At 45.5% G+C, this 21,768-nt stretch overlaps 1 protein-coding gene across 4 annotated transcripts in view; it reads left to right on the forward strand.

The window, feature by feature from the left end:
• The first annotated feature begins 4,767 nt into the window (after positions 1 to 4,767).
• Znf385b (zinc finger protein 385B) overlaps positions 4,768 to 21,768 on the forward strand; it is a 286,071-nt gene continuing 269,070 nt past the window's right edge. For 3 of the 4 annotated variants that reach the window (XM_055600670.1, XM_055600671.1, XM_055600672.1), the window contains exons 1-2: positions 4,768 to 4,850; positions 5,482 to 5,811. In XM_055600670.1, coding sequence (XP_055456645.1) covers positions 5,484 to 5,811 — 328 coding nt within the window. In that variant the 5' untranslated portion in view covers positions 4,768 to 4,850; positions 5,482 to 5,483. Of the gene's footprint in view, positions 4,851 to 5,481; positions 5,812 to 19,299; positions 19,577 to 21,768 lie in introns of those variants that run through there. The other variant, XM_055600673.1, reaches the window with a different exon arrangement.

Below are 21,768 nucleotides of genomic sequence, written 5' to 3' on the forward strand. Positions count from 1 at the left end.
ATGATTGTTTGGATATCCTCAATGTCTGTAGTTAGGTCACCCTTTTCATTTCTGATTGCGCTGATTTGGATAGATTCTCTCTGGTTTTTAGTTAGTTTGGGTAAGGGTTTGTCTATCTTGTTGATTTTTTTTCAAAGAACCAGCTTTTTGTTTCATTGATTCTTTGAATAGTTTTATTTGTTTCTAATTGATTGATTTCTGCCCTTAGTTTGATTATTTCCATTCGTCTGCTCCTCTTGGGTGTATCCGCTTCTTTTTTTTCTAGTGTTTTCAGTTGGACCATTAAGTTGCTTGTATGTGATGTTACAAATTTCTTCTTGAAGGCACTTAGAGCTATGCATTTTCCTCTAAGCACTGCTTTCAATGTGTCCCATAAATTTGGATATGTTATGCCTTCATTTTCACCAAATTCTAGGAAGTCTTTAATTTATTTCTTCCTTGACCCAGCTGTCATTGAGTAGCAAGATGTTCAGTTTCCATGTGCGTGTCGGCTTTTTGTTATTTCCGTTGTTGTTGAGGTCCAGCTTTAGTCCATGGTTGTCAGATAGAATACAAGGGATTATTTCAATCTTCTTGTATCTGTTGAGGCTTGTTTTGTGACCAACTATATGGTCTATTTTGGAGAAAGGTCCATGTGGTGCTGAAAAGAAGGTATACTCTTTTGAGTTTGGGTGAAAAGATCTGTAGACGTCTATTAGGTCCATTTGATTTAGGGACTCTGTAAGTGCCTTTATTTTCCTATTTGGTTTCTGTCTAGTTGATCTTTCCCTTGGTGAGAGTGGGGCGTTGAAGTCTCCCACTATTAAGGTATTAGGATCAATGTGTGATTTAAGCTTTAATAATGTTTTATTTACGAATGTAGGCGCGCTTGTATTTGGGGCATAGATGTTCAAAATTGAGATGTCCTCTTGGTGGATTTTTCCTTTGATGAGAATATAGTGGCCCTCTTTATCTTTTTTGATTAATTTTGGTTGAAAGTCTACTTTATTAGATATTAGGATGGGTACTCTGTCTTGTTTTCTGGAACCATTTGCTTGAAAAACATTTTTCCAGTCCTTTACTCTGAGGTAGTGTTTATCTTTGTTACATAGGTGTGTTTCTTGGATGCAACAGAATTTTGGATCTTGTTTCTGCAACCATTCTGTTAGTCTGTGTCTTTTTATTGGGGAGTTGAGTCCATTGATGTTGATACATACTAGTGACCAACAATTGTTACCTTCTTTTGATGTGGGGTTGGTGGGGTTGCTGAATTTCATTGCCTGTATTCTTTTGGTTTTGTTGTTGTTGTTTAGTTATCTATTTCCTCTGTTTCCTTAGATGTAGTTGTTTTCTTTGGGTTGGAGTTTCCCTTCTAGTAACTTCTGTAGAGCTGGGTTACTGTGTAGATATTGTTTAAATTTTGTTTTGTCATGGAATATTTTGACTTCTCCATCTATGATGATTGAAAGTTTTGCTGGGTATAGTAGTCTGGGTTGGCATCTGTGGTCCCTTAAGGACTCCATGATTTCTGTCCAGGCCCTTCTGGCTTTCATAGTTTCTGTTGAGAAATCTGCTGTGATTCTGATAGGTCTACCTTCATATGTTATTTGGCCTTGCTGCTTTTAAATTTTTTTCTTTGTTCTACAGATTCAGTGTTTTGACTATGATGTGACATGAAGAATTTCTTTTCTGGTCTAGTCTATTTGGTGTTCTGTAGGCCTCTTGTATGTTTATGGACATCTCTTTCTTTAAGTTGTGAAAATTTTCTTCTCTAATTTTCTTGAAAATATTTTCCAGACCTTGGAGCCTGATGTCTTCCTTTTCATCTACTCCTATTATTCTTAGATTTTGTCTTTTCATGGTGTCCTTGATTTATTGGATGTTTTGTGTTTGAAACTTTTCTGATTTTATTTTTTTCTTTGAGAGATGTGTCAATTTCTGCAAGTGTATCTTCAGTACCTGAGATTCTCTCTTCCATCTCTTGTATTCTGGTGATGCTTACCTTTGTAGTTCCTGATCTTTTCTCTATGTTCTCCAGCTCCAGGTTTTTCTCTATTTGTGTTTTCTTTATTGATTCTAATTCTGTTTTCATGTCTTGCACCATTTCCTTCATCCATGTGTATGTGAATTCTTGTCTTTCCATGATGGCTTCTATTTTTTGGCCTGTTTCCTCTCTATAAATTGCTAATTGTGCCTCTACTTGTTTGGTGTATTTGCCTGTATTTCCTTGAGAACTTTGTTCATTTCTTCTTTATTTGCCTTCATTTGTATAGATATTTCTTTGAGAAATTTGTTCATCTCCTCTTTGTTTGCCTCAATTTTCATGGTTATTTCTCTGAGAGTTTTATTTATTTCCTCTTTGTTCATCTCGATTTCTGTGGCTATTTCTTTGAGGGCTTTGTTCATTTCATCTTTATGGGCCTCTAATAGCTAGAAAAACATAGTTTTTAAAGTCGTTTTCTTGTGTATCTAGTGAATTGAAGTGTCCATTGTTTTGTGGGGTTGCTGGTGAAGCCATAATGTCCTGATTTTTGTTGGGTGTGTTCTTACGTCTGCCTCTGGCCATCTGCTTATCTATAACCCTCATTGTTTGCTTCTGGAGTTTGTAGTTCAGGCTAAGATTGTCTCTTTCTGTTTTCTGGACTGTTTTTTCAGGAAGATGAAAGAGGTTCACTGGTATGGGAGTGTGCGGTGTGGTTTCAGTTTTGCCTAAGTAAGGAATGTGACGCTGGCACTATTTGTGTGCGCTTTTAGCGGGCGCAGTGTGCATGCTCGGATTCCCTGACTATTGCAGTGGCCTGCAGGCCACTATTATGCAGTTATTTCTGGGATCCAGGGATTGTTTGCCTGGATTTCACTGGTGGGCCTGCAAGGCAGAGGCTTTAGCGTTGGGGTCGCTATCCCAAGAATCCCTATGGTGCCCACACTAGGGATGTGGGTGGCAAGGATCTCTTGTCTGGTTGCTTGCGTAGAGAGGCCCTGAGTCTGGGGCAAACACTCCCTAGATGGCACACTCACTCCCTTGCAGGACCAGTTGGATTGCACAGGGGTTCCCCTTGCTCTCTATGCTCCGATTTGATCCTGCTGGGGCAAATGAGGGTGTAGGCTCACAGTCAGCTCTGTGGCACTGTAGCAGCAGGACTCGGTGTCCACCTGCCCTGTGTGCCTCTCTGACCTTCCCCTCCACCATGGAAGGTTTATGGTGGCTATGTGGTAGCACGGGGAAAAAGTTGGGTTGAGTGTCCTCAATCCCAGATCCCGGGCCCAGATCTCTCTGCCAGAAGCCACCAGATCCTAGCAAATTTTTCGGCGGTTCCAGGAGAGTACCAGGTAGGGTTGAGTGTCCTCAGATCTAGAACTTGGGTTTCTCTGCCATGGGCTGCTGGGTATGTTGGAGAGGGGGTGCTGTGGCCTGTGGCAGGCTGCCTGTCTGACCTTCTGCTAGGGCAAGCTTATGGCAGCGCTCTCAGGCGAGTGCCAAGAGGGGTTGGGAATTCTCAGTCCCCGATCCTGAGCTGGGGATTTCTCTGCCCAGGGGCGCCGGTGCTAGGACTTGGTTCTAGACTTTATTGCGCTGGACCCGGGAGAGTGTCAGGATGTGTTGAATGACTGCAGTCCCAGATCCCGAGCTGAAGTTTGTTTGCTAGGAGCAGCCGGCAGCACTGGGGTCCAGGGGCTGTGACGCTGCTATGCGCCTCTCTATCCCTCTGCTCTGCATTCTCGGGGGAGTACCCGAAAGGATTGGTTTTTCTCAGCCCCAGATTTTGGTGTTTTTTGGTGGAAGCTGCATCTCTCACTGGGACTGGGGTGCAGACAGTGTGGTCTGTGGAGGGTTCTGCTGGCCGCCGCCTGACTCCTCCAAAGAGGGAGTTGGCTACAGGGAAGTGCCTAGGGATCACCTCCCGAGGTGACTCCTCCTGGAGGAGTCTGCCGTGACCTGATTCTAGATGGACTCAGATCAAGGTTAGTCTCTTTCTTCCTGGAAGTCTAGATAACTCTGTTCAGGGTTGATCAGCCCCTTCACTCACCAATTTCGGCGTTGCGGGTCCTTTGCCCTTCAGCTGAGGTGCACACTAGCCGCCGCCATCTTCTTCCGCCATGATTATTCACTTTTTAACCTTCATGGCCATCCTCTTCAGCCTGTTCTTCCTCCAGCATGCCATGTTTCATTTGCTTGCTGCCTAGGTATTTGCCCTTGCTTTTCTTTTCATCTTGCTTTTCTGATATGTGTTTTGCTGTATGGCCCTTCCTGGCCCTGAGCTAGCTTCAGAGTCTCCTTTCTCAGTCTCTTAAGCGTGGGGCTACAGGTGTTTTGTCTCCGTGCCTGCACACCCCTTTGCCCCGTCCTCACCAAGAGTGGCCTTCTCCTCATCAACCCAAGAAACAAAACAGTGAAACAGTCTCATGGGTAGCCTGAAAATGCCAGCAGTTCTGGGATCGACTGAAACGAACACTTACCTGTTTTAAAGTAGGAGTGAACAGTAAAATAAATAAATAAATAAAAAGGCAAGGTCACTTTCATTAACTGAGGTTCACAAGGAACTAAAAAGTTTCTTTTAAAATCCCTTAGGATGGGTATAATTCTACATGTTCCTGTTCTCTGATAAATGAAAGAAACGAGCAGCATTTAAAAATAAGATTATGTCAGATTTTGTTTTACCCCTTTAACATATATGTTGATTCACTACAGTGTTTGCCTTTCTTATTTTTTTATTCCAGATGCTCTACACTTCAAGCTTATCAAAGATTAAATTGGGATTTATGGACTAACCTGGAAGCTGACCAGCAGTTTGTTTCACTACATCTACAAGAAAGTACGTGTAAATTCCAGCCAGCTGGTCTGTCAAAGGGCGTTTACAACACAACTCAGTGTAAGTTGTTGCCATAGTGTGCTTTCGTCTTTGTCAGCCCTACCTCTGGCCTGTGTCTGCGTGCATGTGTTCAAATGCACATGTGTGTGCGTGCATGTCTGTGTACACGTGTGTTCTGCATGTTCATTTCTGTCTTCACATACTCTTTGAAACAGCTTTTGGGTTCCAAACATTCCTTCCTTTTATAAACAGATAATTTACATGTCCACTCTGTATAGTTGTAGGCCTAAGACATACCCGGAGATGAGGCTGCAGTCCCCACGGAGATCATACTTAATGGAGGAAACTGATAAAGAATTCCTTAGGCATGGAACAGAGGATGTGACAGGTTCTGTGAAAGAAGCCATGTAGGTCTGTGGGTGCACATGGCCAGGCCATGTCCTCTTTCTGGGTTCAGAATGGTCTCCCTGGAGAAGGCCACTGCTAGCTAAGATCTCATGGGTAGGCAGGAGTTCAAAGGATGGAGGGAGGAAGAAGTAATAGGAAAGGGGGTAGAGAGAGTCATAAAATCTTTAGATTTGTTGAAGACCAAGTCTGCTAAAACCAACCATTAAACATGAATTATACCTGCACTGGAAGCTAAGAGAGCGCATATAAATTTATAGACTGCTGTGGTATTTTTTTCCTTCAGTTATGAAGTACTCCTTCAGCCCTGACGACCCTCGTGAAGATGGAACTGTGAATATGGCAACCTTCCTCCGGGGCTTTGAAGAAAAGGGGTTAAAGAGCGACAGGCCTGGGGACCAGCTCAGGAAAGAGAAGAAGAAGATCCTCTTCTCCTTCTGTGACGTGTGCAACATCCAGCTCAACTCTGCAGCTCAGGCTCAGGTCCACTACGATGGCAAGTCGCATCGGAAGCGGGTCAAGCAGCTGAGCGATGGGCAGCCTCCACCCCCGGCCCAGGCCTCGGGGCCACTGCTGGCCAGCCCTTGCCCTGGCCCTGGCGCGAACAGCAGCACAGGTAGGACACAGGCCCTGGAGCACCACTGCCTTTTGGGGGAAATTGTTCTGCTACAGAGATTGGAGGTTTTAGAACAAGGCACTGGCCACCTTAGAGCTACCACCATAGTATTTCTCTCCAGGTGAGATCTGGGAGAATGTTTGTTTGCTCTCAGAGAATTTATACACACGTACACACATACACACACAGGCACACACGCACGCGCAAATATATTGGGCCATGGACTTACTCTCTTCCCATATTGTCTTACATTGTGTTTAATCAGGCTTTCCCTGTCTACTCTCTGTTACTGGGTGAGATACTTGGTGGTGCATGAAAAGCTACAGCTGCATTTCTGACGTAACGATTCCGTAAGCAAGCGCTACTCTAGTGCTCTAGGCTCCCCTTACTCCTTTAGAGGGCACCAGCAGGGCTGTGGGGGAGCTGACAGCCAGAGCAGGCCCCGTGCAAGCCGTCAAGCATGCCCTCTGAGTTCCCATGCAGGAAAAAGTGGAAGGGAAAAGCAGAAGCCTGAGAGTTCACACCCCTCCCTCTGCCCCCGTGTTTGAACTGTCTCTTCACTCCTTCACCTTGTCTCCTTTGCTCCTCCACAGCGCTGCTCAGTGCTGCCTTCATCTGGCAGAACTAGAGAGAACCCAGTTTTACCTTATCTCTAGAGAAGGTTCCCACTCAGGGTGGGCATTCTTTGGCCAGAAGCCATGATTCCCGCCTAAATGAGGCCGAAGAATTCTCAGACCCGTCCGGCGGTGTTCATATCACGTGGCTTCAGCATGAAATGAGGAAGCACAGGAACGCCAGTTATTGGCGTATTGGTTTGGTGTGCTCTACCCCGATCCACACTGACTCCACGCTGGAAATGCTTGAGTGCTGCAGGCAAAACAAGACAAAACAAAACAAAACAACTTTTGTATTTAGAGTGAAATGCAACCACGTTTTTGCCTAGTGAAGTAAGTTTAACTTCATTAAACTAATTCCTCTAACCAGTGCTCATCACACAGTGATATAAGGCACACACAAAAGGCAAAAGTCCTTCCAATTCTACTCATTTATTGTAGTGATAACTATTGTTCACAGAAGCACGTGTACGCTTGCATTTTCATGTTAAGAATGTGTTAGTGTTAGGCTAAAAATTGATACCTCAGTCAGAAAGCAAATGGGCTGAGTTATGGGTTGAGAATTTCCTCTCAGTCCAAATGTCTACAGTCACCTTAGTACTTAAAACTATCTAATTTTATAGCCTGCTGACAGGGGAAAGTTTCTGTCCTAGGATGCTGGGTGGCACAGCAGAAATTAGTGGGTGCCACTGGCAAAGGTTTGACTGTTGTGAGCCTCCACTCAGTCGGGACCCAGCCTGACATCAGGTCCCTTTTGTCCTGCTCGCCTCCCTCAGGTTTGATCTAGCGAACTGCTGTTCCCTGCTGGGCAGCAGCGCTCTCAGCACCAGTCTCCACCCATAACTTCTCGCCTTCTGTTCAGAAGGACTCTTTAAAATAATAATAATAATAAATTAATTAATTAATTATTACAATTTATTCACTTTGTATCCCAGCTGTACCCCATTCCCTGGTCTCCTCCCAGTCCCACCCTTCCTCTCTCATCTCCTCCCATACCCCTCCTCTAGTTCACTGATAAGGGAGGTCCTCATCCCCTTCTATATGACTCTAGCCTATCAGGACTGGCTGTGTTATCTTCCTTTGTGGCCTGGTAAGGCTGCTCCCCCCAGGGTAAGGTGATCAAAGAGCCAGCCCCTGAGTTCATGACAGAGACAGTCCCTGTTCCCCTTACTAGGGACCCACCCCACTTGGAGACTGAGTCTGTGGGCTACATCTGGGCAGGGGGTCTAGGTCCTCTCCATGCATGGTCCTTGGTTGGTGCATTGGTCTCTTTGATGAGGCAGAATATGTCCTATTTATAAAACATCAATCTTATTGATGTAAGTGAAGAGTTAGCTCCAAGGTCCCTGGAGCTTAGAGTGGAGCTGGGGACAGTCCCTGTCGCTCTGCTCTGCCTCAGTCTGCTGTCAGCCCTGGAGATGGGCACGTGGTGAGGAAGATGGAGTGGTGTGACCTGCCTTTCGAGTTGGCGAAGTGGCAGTGCTCTTCCTAGTTGCTGCCTGCTGTCTATCTCAGCTGTTTCTACGAGTCACAGCTGGCTGTCCAAAAGTCGTTCCTTGGCCACTCAGGGTCCTTGGTGAGATAGCTGAGTCTTCCGGCTTGCCCTCAGCTGGGAGCAAATTGCACTGTTCCTCAACTGTGTGTGCCTCTGTCTTCCCTGACTGTTGTAGTACTGATAAAATGGTATCCTCCATTCTCCTAAGTTCTGGTTCGCGGAGCTTCACGGCATCTGCAGAGTTCATCTTAAGCATTTGGAATTAATGGGATCCAGGCAAGTAGAGAACAGGGTTTTTTTTTGGGGGGGGGGGGTTTCTTTCTTGCTCAGGCAGTGTAGGGAGGCTGGCAATTTCAAGGGCAACGCATGAATTCAAGCAAGGAACCAGTGCCCCTATGTTTGCTCATTATTGCTTAACTTTTGGAAAGTATGGTGAGTTGAAATCTGTTTCCCTCAGAAGTTAAATAACAGAAAAAAAAAATCAAAAACCCCAAAACAAACAACTACAAAAACCTTCTGTTTTAGAGTACTAGCTCTGAAAGCAGGACATTATTGGGAAGTGCAGTTCTTACTGTAACAATTCAGTTAAAATTAAGCCATTGATTCCTTCAAAATTCAAAATCGCTTACTGTCTTAAAGAAAGAAACCCGAATACAGGAGCGCACATCCAAGGAGAAGAGACCGTGACAAGATACGGGAGAAAAACGCTAACTATAACTTGAGGCTGAGGCTGTCCCTTCCTCAGAGCACTGGAAGCAGCTGGCTCACCTGACACCCCTCTATTCCTGACATCTAGCCTCGGCAAATAGGAAGCTGTGAATTGGGGTTGTTTAAGCAGCTCAGCGCGGTCTACCGCCCTGGTGGCTTTAGCTACTGATGTGTGGGCAGGGTCTGTTGCCACCTCCTGTTTAAAGGGGAAACAGTAGGGGCATCATAACGCTGTCCTACCTGATAACCATTTAGGAACTGGCTGCTTCCTCCCCCCCCCCCCCGGGGACTCTTAGAGGGCTGGGGTTTGTGGGGTGGGATTGGGGACCACAGACAGTTCTGCTGAGCATTTAAAGGGAAATTAACATTAGTCTTACCTGATCTCTTCCAGAAAATACAGGAGGAAGAAGCAGACAAAAAATATTAAAAAACAGAGAGCTATCAGATAATATCACTTATGCACCTAGAATCAAACTTTCTCAAAATATAAATAGTTTTAATTCAGAAATGTATAAAAATATGACCAAGGAACTTTGAGGTATATAAATAAAGCTAGATCTGTATATTAAATATCAATCACGTTAATTTAACATGTTAGCAAAGGAAGGAAACTCATGTGCTTATAGTAATTAATGCATCATTTTCTTGGAAATATTTAAAAAATTCTAATATCAATTGCACTTAATAAAGATAATTATCTAAATTTAATAAAGATAATCTATTAAATGCCTATGGCTTGATGCTCTAAGATTGAAGGTTTAACTTTTAGGGTCAGAACAAAATAAAGATTTCACTGTAACGCCTCTAATTCATCACACAGTACTGGGAGTACTGGACTCTGAAATAAAACAAGAACATAAACAAAGAGCACATAGATTAGAAGGGAGGAAATAAAAGGATTAGTTTCTTTTTATAGATGACACAATGATGGGTGTAAAATCCCAAAGAATCTATAAAGCAGCTGTTAGAGCTAATCTATGCAAGGTTATGTAAGAATCAGCACAGAAAATACATATACCCAAAATGAAAGCATAGAAACCAAATTGTAAAAAAAAAAAAGTACCATTAACACTACTCCAGTAAAATGAAATACACAGCTATATCTTTTAAAATCATGTATAGCGTCTGTATGCTTAAAATTATAAAATACTAAAGAAATAACCCAAAGACATAAACAGATGGAGGTATGTACTATGTCCATGGATTAGAACTCAACATATTTAAGATGTCAAGGGTCCCTGAATTGATCTGTATGTTTATAAAATGTCAAACTAAAATTTCACGAGTGTTTTGGATCAAATATAGACAAGAGCATTCTAAAATTAATGTGGAAAAAGCACAAATCTAGAATAGCTAAAACAATGTTGACAAAGATAAACGGTGAGGAATCTCTAGCCAGGACTGCTGTCTACAATATATAAAGAACACTCAAATTTCAATATTAAAGAATCAAAGGCTATGCAACTGGAAAGAAATATTTCACAAAAGAGAAACAAAAAACAGTCAGCAGGTGCACAATTACCCATCAGGGAAATGTGGGTGGCGCAGTGAGGCCCCACTACATTAACAACCAGAATGTTCGTTCGAGCAATAGTGCCAACAGCCACGTGCCGGCAAGGATGCTTAGATCACTCGTACATCTCGGTGACATAAGTGGTCTGTTACTGTCATGGCAGGGCACCTGGTGCCCTTCACACTGCCACCTAACACACGAAGGCTGGCCATCCTCTGTATCCCAAGCTGGAACGACTCCTCACAATCCCTACCCAGTCACCGCTCTCCTTCTCTGAGTTGCTGAACTTACTAAACTTGAAAGCAGTAGACAAGTGAATGGCTGATCGTATCACCTCGGCCCTGGAGCGCTCTAGCCAGTGTGTGTACTTCTGGGCGCCAGCTGTGAGCTGCTAATTCAGTGGTTTCAGTTGGAAGTCAGAGACCTTGTAAGAGCTTCCCAGCCGGTGCTGGAGCTGCCGCTGTCTGCTGGTGCTGAAGAACCCTGGGTTTAGCCTGTTGGGCATAATCTGCACCCAGAACATGGGCCTTTAACTTTAGATGAATGCATAATAAGGCAACTGAGCCGAAAGCTGGACAGGCGAGGTGTGCAGAGCAAGGCAGCCTTCTGACTAGTGTGCTCACCTGCCCTTTATTGACACAGGTCAGGCAGGGCAGGTACCACCAAGTTTGTGCTTAGTCGTTGCTGCTGCCCAGAGTGGGGTCTAGCATGGAAGCCAAGCCACAGACAGGCGTGATGTCCCGTGTGCAGCCTGTGTCTGCGGCAGGGGGCAGTGGCCGTTGCCCGGAGCTCCCCCCTCCCCCTGCACACACACGCACTGCACTGAGTAATGCCTCTCTCTCTGATAGCCGGATGCCCTTGTCCTTTGAGTCAGCAGCGGGATGCTTGCCAGGTAGAGGGACAAAGACTCATTTTACATTTTGTTCACTCGGTGTCCTTCAGGAACGTCTGTACCTTCCGTGGAGAAGCAGGGCGCTGGGGGGGGGGGGGGGGGGGGGGGGGGGGGGGGGTTGGTGGGAACCGGTTTTTTTTTTTCTGGGCCTTTTCTGGGCTCAACATCTCCTCAGAACCGGAAAGAGTTTGCTGCTAGGGAGCTGCTTCCTCTCTTGCCCTAGGCAATCCTTTGCCACAAATAATGTGTGAAGATCAGAAGGCTCAGGCCAAGGGCCTGTGTGGCGGCAGGACACGCAGACCCAGATGAGATCGGAGGTGTGCTAGGTGGAGAGACGGAAATAGGACACCCACCCTTGACTCACCGCCCGTGAGGGGGGCGAGATACAATACTGACCGAAAGCCACTCGGACGAGGAAAGCATTTACTTGGCTTCCAGGGCATAGTCTGTCATCAAGGGATGCCCGATGTGGAGGCCGGAACTGAAGCAGAGACCAGAGGAAAGCCGCTGCTGGCTTGCTTGCCAGGCTCGGCCAGGCCAACAGCTGCCTTCCTCACACAGCCGGGCGGCCCTGCCTGGCCATGGCGCCCGACACCTGGGCTGGACCAGCCTGAGTCAATCAGCAACGAAGAAAATGCCTCACAGACATGGCCAGTCTGATCTCCGCAGCTCCTCAGTCGTGGTCCCCTCTTCCGAGGTGACCCTGCCTCTGCGTCACGTTGGCGGCTGAGCTTCAGTGTGACAGCGGTGCAGCTCTGCCTGCTCTGTATTTGAGGGACTAAGAGCTGGAGAGAGCGGTCCCCCCTTGGCTGTGACAGCAGACCCCAAGCCGGAGTCTTCCCCAAAACCCTGTTCTCTCTTGGCGGTTTCTGCCATGGACTAGCCACAAAGTAGAGACTAAGCAGAATCCAGCGGGCCTGTTAGCTAACATTTGCCTTCCCCTGTTGTTTACTGACTCAGAGCTTAATTTTTGTTTTCTCTCATCTGCAACAGATTCGAAAGGAATTTCTAAGCCTCCTGTCAGGTCGACATGCTAAGGCTAAAAGCAAGTTAGTCATGCCAGGGCAGCAGCCCAGAGGGGCAGAGGCGACATTCAGGATCTCAAGCTGAGAATGGGCCTGCAACGGAGAGTTTGGAAGTTTGGGGCCATGGGCAGAGGGCTTGAAAACATTTTTTCCCCCTTAAGTAAGGTTTTCACAAGATCCTCCTTCTCTGGGTCAGAAATGTGTGCTGGGCTCGGCAGGTTGTCCCTGAGTGGGTGGCCGCCGGTGGCGTCACACGTGTGTCGGGGCAGCTGGTGACAGCAGCAGCCGTGCTCATTTTGACCAACAGCCTCTGCTTTGGGGGAGGCTAAACCTTGCTTCTGTAGGCGGCACTGACAAAGGAGCATCCTAAGCAGCGAGGGCAGAAGCTAGGCTGCTGGAATCATTTGGGTCAGAGCTGCTGAGCCACAGGGCAGCCCAAGACAGCCACCCTGCCGACATTCTCCAAGAGGGGCATTTTATCTGTCCTTCAGGAGTGTGTGTGTGTGTGTGTGTGTGTGTTTTCACTGAAACTGTAGCTCACTGGCAACCCCACCTTTGGAATTTTAAATTGAGCTTGAGTGTAAGACCTGGACACGTTGAGTGGCAAGATAAGACAAGAATGCTGAAACCATGGGGTACTTTGCAGCAGGGGCTTTAAGATGATGGAGGAGGGACCGAGAACAAGAGGAGAAGAGGGTTTGCCAGTTGAAACATTTTTGAAACTTTGTGTCTGTGGGTCTCCTCGGTACCTCCAGGATTCTTGAATGGCTTTTTCTTCCAAACCCTTATTTTATTTTCCTATTCTGCATTTTAAATAGTGCTAGTAAGCAGCTTGTTGGGGTGAGGTACTGTATTGGAGACTAAGACCAATAAAATATGTGTGGGGACTTGAAAACGCAGATCTCTCCCATGCATCTCGTTTATATTTATGCTCAATTTATCAAGTGCATTTCCCCCAGATAGTCAGAAAAGCCTTTAAGCTTGAAGGTGCAATGACAAAAATCTGCCACACGATGGTGCTAAAAGTCCACAGAAAGCGAGGGAATTGCCTTATTCCCATCTGTGGGTGGAATTTACGTTAATGATTGTGGGAACAAAGAACCGTACAAAATGATGGGTTGTGTGTGGATGTGCACTGACAGGCGTGCGCACAGAGGTGGCAACCATTTTATATGCACTAGGAAACCTATAGTCTGTTGTGTGTTGTTGGGGAAGGAGTGGGAGAGCTTATTCTCCAGTTTTCAGGAATAAAAATGGCAGTTTGAATGCTCTGTTATCACCTCCCTTGTGGAGAAAAACCATAGGAATACTGACAATTTCTAGGTATGAACATAAGAGCTAAGAAAGGCCAACACAGGTGTGTGTGCCTGATGTTGACGCGGCTAGGAGAAACCACTCACGTGAGACAGCAGTGGCTTTTTCCTTCCCTTCTCCTTCCCTTTTTCACGTGTTTTGACAAGAGTCTCATTACACAGCACAGCACAGCCTCTAACTTCCAATCCTCCTGCCTCCAACTCCCTAGTGCAGCTTTTGCAGGTATGTGCTGTACACGCACTGTTTTGCTCTTCTTTCCATTTATTGTTGTTTTGTTACGTGAGCCGTGAGGTGTTTTGTCTGCATGTGTGTCTTTGCACCGCCTGTGCGCCTAGTGCCCGTGGAGGCCAGCAGAGGGCACCAGATCCCCGGAACTGGAGTCACCGACAGTTGCAAGCCACCGTGTGGGTGCTGGAGTCCTCTGGAAGAGTGGCCAATGTTCTCAACTGCTGAGTAGCCATCTCTCTGGCCCTGTTTCTATTTTTGATTCAAATAATTGAAGAAGCATCACGTCATTTTAGCGTGAGGCAGGTGGCTAAATTAGATACAGCGCACTTCCCCCCCCGGGCTACCACAGTGCTTTTTCTTATAATGACCACACAGTCTTTTTATTGGGCAGAGTCTATGAGTTTTCAGGAAGTAATGGAATTGGGGAGGAAAGGTCCTGGCCTGAATATCCACCGCTTGGACCTTTGGGTAGCTGTGAACGTTTCTTACCATTTTCTCTAGATCCTAATGAGAGAACTCCGGAATCGTCCCTTGCTGATCTGGACCCAGATGATGCCCCTGCTCCGAAGGGAACGCTTCATCCTCTCCCGAGTCTTTGTCTCATTTGTACTGGAGACTGTCTCATTTTCAATCAAGGATGCCACCGATGGCTCATATGCCTCCTCCCAGGGATATTTAATTGAGAGTCCTGCTGAAGAGACTTCTGGGATTGAGGCTCTTCTTAATGAGAGTAACTTGGAGACAGGAGGCAGGCAGGCTGAGGTCCTCATTCCACTTCCCCCAAATGCTTCTCCCTGGATAGAGCCTTGGCCAATCTGGATAACGTCACATATTTAAAACTACCAATGAGGTAGATTCAAGATCGTCATCATAAAACAACTTTGAGTTCTGTACAGGTGGTTAAAATGGTAAACAAAGGTGCTGATTATGTAAGTATGGGATTCTAAAGAAGGAATACTCACAGGCTTTTAAATTTTAAAAAAAAATTAAAGAATTGAAAAGAGTGGTTGGCCTTTTTTCAGTTAAGGAGTTATATTTGAAGATTGCTTTGGGCTGTGAACTTTCATGTATATTTTATTTTCCAAAAGATAAGGGCTGTCTAGCATCAAGTATTAGTTTTTAGATTTTGAAAAGTAAATAGCAACACTTTTCAGTGTGAACATCAAGTCTTAGGCCATTAGGGCAAGCATTTGGTAGTGAGTGTTTTGAATCATCAAAGGTATTTTTAAAGCGCTGATACCTTCTTGGAAAAGAAATGTTATCACTTTTAAAATGCTCTAGGAAGAAAGGCTTTGGGTAGCTGGCTCAATGGTGATGTAAAATTAATGAGTTCCCTCTCTGCCATGGGACGAGTGTGGTCACCCTGGCTGACCTGACTTCACATCGATGTGGTACTTTCATACCTTTACGGCATCCTGGGAAGGAGGCTGCCTCAGTGAGAAATCCCTGTGGTGTGGTACAGCTGGCGGTGGCACTGGGATTTGGCCTGGAGTTTTCTGGGGCGGGGGGCTGCTTCTTAGGCCAACTGTGGAATCTGTTAGCTCTCAGCACAGGGAGCGTCCACAGGAGCTGTGTGGGATAGGTGTTGCATTTTTTATGGGCTGAGTATAACAGCCTTCATGTTGTCTCGACCCGCTTTATTTCCAGAGGTCACACGCTTATGAGCCTGCATTGTAAGTCCAAAGATGGTTGGCTGATAGATGCCTGAAGTTCACCTATTCCGTATGAGCTTTAGAAGTGTATGTCAGGAGAGTGTGACCTTTACGTAAGGACATTGTGACTTTATTCTGTAACTGTTTCCTATCATTCTGGAAAGCCAGTTACTCTTATAAATTAAAATAGCTTTACCAAACCATAAATATATCACTTTGGTAGCTAAAGAGGCAATTTGGATTTATGTAAAACAACAACAACAAAATCCCACAAAGGACCAGAAAAACAATGCAGTTCTCTTCTTCCCTCATGAAATGACTCTGTGATCATGTTCCAGGGATGAAGCCTAGAGCCCCACACTCTGAAGACTTCTCTTCATACCCCTGTCCTTTGTGACTCCCCCCAGAGCAAGCCCATTCCCCAAGGGTGTCCAGGAAGTGATCTAAGGGAGGGGCTGGACTTATGTGGGATCAAAGCCTTAAGTCAAGTTCAAGCTTTGCTGTGCTAAAGGTCTGAACTAGACTTAGTTTTGAAAGTACATTATTCAGGGGCACTGGAGAGAAGGCTCAGTGGTAAGAGCACTGGCTGCTCCTCCAAAGGACCCAGGTTCAATTCCCAGCACACACATGGCGACTCACAGCCAGGAACCTCCAGTTCCAGGAGATCCAACCCCCTCTGTGGTTCCCATGGGTACAAGGCACACACATGGTGTATAGATACATATGCAGGCAACAAAACAAAAACAAACCAAACCCATACACGTAGAAAAATAAAATAAACTTTAAAGTACATTATTTGGGAGGTCTGCTCAGGAGGACCTCCCAGTAAACATATAATCACAGTCACAGTTATTGGAAAGGTTTATGGAGAAGATAGAACTATTTTTTGCAAGTGATTTTGAAGAACTCCATGGTCAGTCCTATCCAGAGGACACACAAATAGAAGCTTTAGCAGCATCCCATGTGGTGTTTAGTATCCTAGACATTTTGTGTATGGGCACAATAAGAATAGAGCAAGAGAAGCTTAAAACCCAACGTCTCATGCCCATTCTGAAAACAGAGTCTCCTTTCCCCATTCCTTCTTGACTTTAATGTAGTGGCTTCAGAATACTTGGGCTGAAGGGCTGGCCTGAGCAGGCATGGATGCTCCATCCTCAGGCAGAAGGATCTAAGGTCAAATCCCCAGCACCGGGTTAAAGGCTCGACATGGCTGTGCTTGCCTGTGACCCAGCACTGGGTAGGGACAGACAAATCCTGGACATTTGCTGGCCAGCCTGGCTTAGAGCACACAGTTCCACATCAGTGAGACCTCGTCTCATGCCAACAAGGTGGAACGGAATAGAGAACACCAGTGTCCTGCTCTGACCTTCCCGTGCCCTGCACACTCCCGTGCATGCAACACACACACACACACACACACACACACACATCAGACCACACACACCACACATACACACACACACACACATGTACCACACCACACACACACAACACATACACACAGACAGACATACACATACACACACATATACACCAGACCACACACACCACACAGACACACACACACAGACACACACACACACCCTACTCTATCTTATACAAAGTAAGCAGCGTGTGGTTGATATTGTTATGTGGGCTTTGAATCGTTGTTCAGTAATCTGCATGGCTTCCTCTTGCCTTAGGTCCCATGTCCTAGTTTTGTCAGCCTGTATTATTGCCACTTTCCTGCTCTGCTTTGTACGTCAGACCTCCTAGTACCTTCCCTTCCGTGCCTAACCTGCTGGAGGAAGGCTGCCCTCCATTCTGCTGCGTCTATGGAAGTCCTGCCACTTCCTAGGTGCCACTTCCCAAGCCAGAGCTTTCAAGCAGAAACCCTTTGACTCTACTGTGCAACTCCAGCAGCCTAGGAAGTTTCAAAGACCAGGGGGTTTCATAGCTCATACTGATGGGACTCTGGCCTGTGTGAGGTTGATTGTAATGCTTACTTACCCAGTCTTATGTGAATATGCATATTTTGCTACAGAAAGGTTAGTGTGTTTGGTTAGCAGTACTGCCCCAGATCTTACAGGTGTGTTCTGCCTGTCACTTATGGCATAAACAGAGGGTCACCTTCCAAAAGGTGATACAAAAATACTGGTATCTGGAATGCACCACAAACTAACTGTTTAGTGAAAAGGAACTGCATACATGCTGAAGGTTTTTTTTATTCTTTTATTTTTATCTTATGTGTATGTGTGAATATTTTCATGTATGTATGAACACTGTGTGTGTGTGTGTTTGTGTGTGTATTGCCCTTGGAAGCCACAAGAGGGCATCTTGGAGCTTGTGAGTCACCACATGGGTGCTGGGAGTGGAAGCCAGGTCCTCTGTAAGAGTAGCTTGTACTGTTAACCGCTGAGGCGTCTCTCCAGTTCCATCATTTTAAACGCTTACCTTATTGCTAGGCTTCTTTGTTCGCAGGAATGACAGACAGAAGGGTCTTCATGCTCGGCCTTCCAGGCAGCATTTTATAAGATGAGACTTGTGTCAGTATCTGGGGGAGACAAAGGCGGGTAAGAAGGGAGGAGGACAAAGAAATAACACAAGGATATTGAGCAGCTGGGAACTCTGTGATGGTCAGTGTCGTGGCCTCATGATACATTCGACTGTTGTCTTAGGCTCTTTACAAAATAAGTGGAATTTAAAAGGCAAAAGGTAATTGCAGAAGAGGACAGTGCTTGGGGCTGTGCGTTCGTATGTGTGCGATATATGCGTCTACTCAGATGTACCTGTAGTGTCTCCAAGACACGCGTCCAACTAGCACTGTGCAAGGAACCAGCCCTCCATCAAGAGACAGTGAGGGAACCAGTGGGCACGCCCAGTGGGAGTGCCTTGCTTGATCTCGCTCCAAACGCTGTTATGCCAATGAGCGTTACATTTAGTGCTCATTCTTACACAGGTGTTTTAATTGCACGCACTATTAAAAGCATCACACGAAGCAGTCACATTGCTAGCGCCGATCTCATTCACAGATTCTCAAGTTAAATATGGTCCTTACCGCACGCATCCTGATTTGCTCCACCCTGACAGACTCAGGGAGAACCTAAAACCTGGTTTAAAAACTGGAACAGAACCTTAAGTGTGTCCTCTGTGAATGCAGCCCACTAGGAATTGCTTTGAGTTATCTTGGTGATTTATGACGAATGTTTTCTGTCCTCTTTTGCCTTCCGCTTTGCATGCACACGTCGAAGCTATGCATTTTGCAATTGAATCATTGTTCCTTTCTGGCTTACTTTATGCCACATCAGCCAGCACTTGCATCTTATTTGTTAGTAACAAAAGAGGAATACTAATCAAAGAAGGTAAATATTTAAATTTGGGGGTTGGCCCAAAGTGGAATATATGAGATTAATGAATCTATATTCTTATGGCATTGAAAAAAATACTCTTTCTCATATGGTTATTCTTTTTCTCACACAGAATAAATTTACGCTTTTGCTGTTTTAAAAACTTATCTTAAAGTAAAACTGATAGCATCTTGTACTGGTGCTTTCCACAGCCCTGCACAGTTTTCCTGTCATCTTACTTCACTGATGACACTTAAGAGTTAAAGATATTTAAGTTGCTTTTTAATAGACATCGTCAAACAAATGGAGAATTTCTCGTCATAATTGTCTTGGATTGTAGTGATTTCACTTGTGAATGAAGAAGTCCTAGGAACCCTGCAGCTATTTTGGTCTTTGCAGCCTTAGTTCTTCTTCCTCATACTATAGGCTACCGATTTCTTCTCTGTAGCATGCTTATTGCTGAAAAGCAAGAGCTATTTTTAACATTCACACAGTTTGGAAAGGCGATTCTTCATTGCACAAGGCTCGTTGCTAAATCTGTGGAGCCTTTCATAATTACATCCTTTTTGTGGTTTGCTTGAATTTGATCACCGTGGCTGATTTCATGCATTGATAATGAAGGCTTAGGTTGCCTGTTTCTCGGCACCAATCCACCTCCGACTCGTGCGCTGACAGCGCTGCTGGTTTCAGCACGCGTGGAGATCCAGATTGGAATTGCTCTGCTTTCTTAACAAATGACTCAGAGTGTATTCGCCCTTCCCTGAAATGCCGCCAGCGTGTAAAGGGTTTTCAGTGAGAGTGCAATAAGCCAGCAACGGGAAGATTTTGAGCGGCACTGATGTAACGTGGGGCTGTCACGGGTAATCAGGCTGGAGCCAAGTGCCGGTAGCACCGTGCAGTCACACTGGCCGCATCCTGGAAGTTTTGTTTATCCAACTTGGGTGCTCGAGAAGCTGCTGAGATCCCTGCCAGGATGTGGAGTGGACTTCCCAGCAGAGGTGAGTGTCTTTATTCTCAAACTTGGATGCCGGGGTCTGGGGTGCCAGTAACAGATTCTTTCAACCATCGCTTTGAATCCCGTGGAGTCATCAGTGGTGATTATTGTATCGGCTGGCACCTCTGAAGGGGAAAATTGAAGGGCAAACAGAGCAGCCTTTAATTTTTATTGGGAAGTAACTCTCTAAATGGGTGTGATAAGCATCTCCTTTTTCCCCTGTGCTAGCTGTGTGCCGAGGACATCTTACCAGCAGGTGACTTCCTCTGCATTTTAAACATTCAGAACAAGTCAGTGATATGTGATTTGCTATCATTACCGAAAGTAGGCAATTAGCAGTGTTATTATGTGTTTCAGGTATATAAAAAATGCTATAAACCAAATATGTTCTGCAGAATCTCTGACATGAAAAATATGCAGGAGGAAACAAATCATGTTTACAAGGTAGCTGAGAAAGTGAGAGCAACGGCTTGCGTACTGGGGACGACACCTTGTTAAGCTTGACATTATTAATAATTAAAAGTTATGACCTGTCATGCAGTGGACAGCCTGCAGTAATTGGTTTCTAGCGACGGTGTGCTGACCACGAGTGGGGAAAGGAGCAGCGTTTCTGTATGGAGCATGCATGGAGTAGATGTGATGTTTCAGACGTGGCACATTTTTTCATTCAAATGTAACCTTCCCTGATGTCTCGCCTGGGGAGGGTAAATGACCAGACGACCCTGCTCTGAAAGGTCTGAGGTATTTTACATACGGGGGCACGGGAAACCGACAGGGTGAGGGCAGGGTCAAAGTCAGCGTCCTGGAGCATCGGTCCTGCTGCCCAGGCTGTGCCCAACTCTGACTCCCTGTGACCAGAAGCTGTTTCTGAAAGAGAAGGGGGTACGGATGCTGTGCTGTGTCCAGACATCACTGTGCTTATTATGCACTGGCTGTGCCGGGGGCACAGAGAAATCTGTTCCTACTGATTGGAGGCTAACATGACACATGGGATTTGAGCATGTATGTGAGTGTGTTTTTCTCGTTCAGTGTACTTGAGGCTGCTGTTTCCAGCTTTAAAGTTACAGATGAGTGTGTGCTTCTTAGAAGACTCGGGAACCCTGCTTACTGCCAGCACACGTAAAGCATGGCTAAGCAGTCACATCAGGAGCAAACCGTTTGTGTTCACCAATCTGTCTCGGCAAGTCCCAGGGCCACTATCTCGCTAGAAGCCACTGTGTGCTTTTGAAAGCATGAAATGAGTTTTATCCCAACCACATGGTTTCTCATTTAGCAGCTCCTTCTATGGCAATGGTCAATTGATGGTCCACTACCTGGATTGTGGTACTCTGCCAAAGGTGACTTCGTGTGCTAACGTGTTTGTAAAATTAAAAAAAAAAAAAAAAAAGGAGGAAGAAGAAGGGTGGGAGGGGCCCAGTGAGACCCTCAAGAGGAAAAGCTTACCTTCACTTTGGAGCTGTTCTCATTTCTCCAAAGTTCTCTATGCTGTTTTTTTCAGGACACACAGTTCTGAAATTGCTGCCATGGTCCAGCATGCACCTCCTCTGGGCTGAGACATCAGCATAGCTGTGTTCTGCACTGTACAGTACCTGTCCCTCCCTTTGCAATGCATATGTCAAAACTGCTCTACTGGCCTGACCGTGCTTTGCAATTCATCATGACGCCTCCCTGCTTCTCTGCTAATGCCCGCTTAAGCCCTGTATAGGCAGTGGACCACATTTGGACATTCATATTTTATGTAAACAGCCAATACTTGGCTGTGCGCATACGTGCTCAGAGCAGGGTGAGTTCAGGCATCAAACTGAACCTGTCTGAAGAGACATTAAAAATTTGAAAAATACCTTCTGTCTCGAAAAGATTTCATCTTGAAATTTTGAAAACAGTTTTTGCTTGCTTTCATGGGATGTTAGTAAATGAAATGTGCTTTTGAACACGCCATCCTTAGGGTTTTCCTCCCTTCGGAAAGTAACACTTGTTGAAAGTTTTTGAAAGCAGAGGTAACCGAAATGACCAAGCTGTTTTGGGGAACAATATGTTCTTATTGTTATCCTTAGTCATAAGAACAAGGATGACTTAGAGTTTCTGTTCTCTGCATGGTGTATCAGGCATGCAGGTGGACTGGGAAAACATGTTGATAATATGTTATGTTTCTCTCTCTCTCTCTCTCTCTCTCTCTCTCTCTCTCTCTCTCTCTCT

Source organism: Psammomys obesus, unplaced genomic scaffold, assembly GCF_907164565.1.
Source record: "Psammomys obesus unplaced genomic scaffold, mPsaObe1.curated_primary_1811, whole genome shotgun sequence".
NCBI classification, from domain to species: domain Eukaryota; kingdom Metazoa; phylum Chordata; class Mammalia; order Rodentia; family Muridae; genus Psammomys; species Psammomys obesus.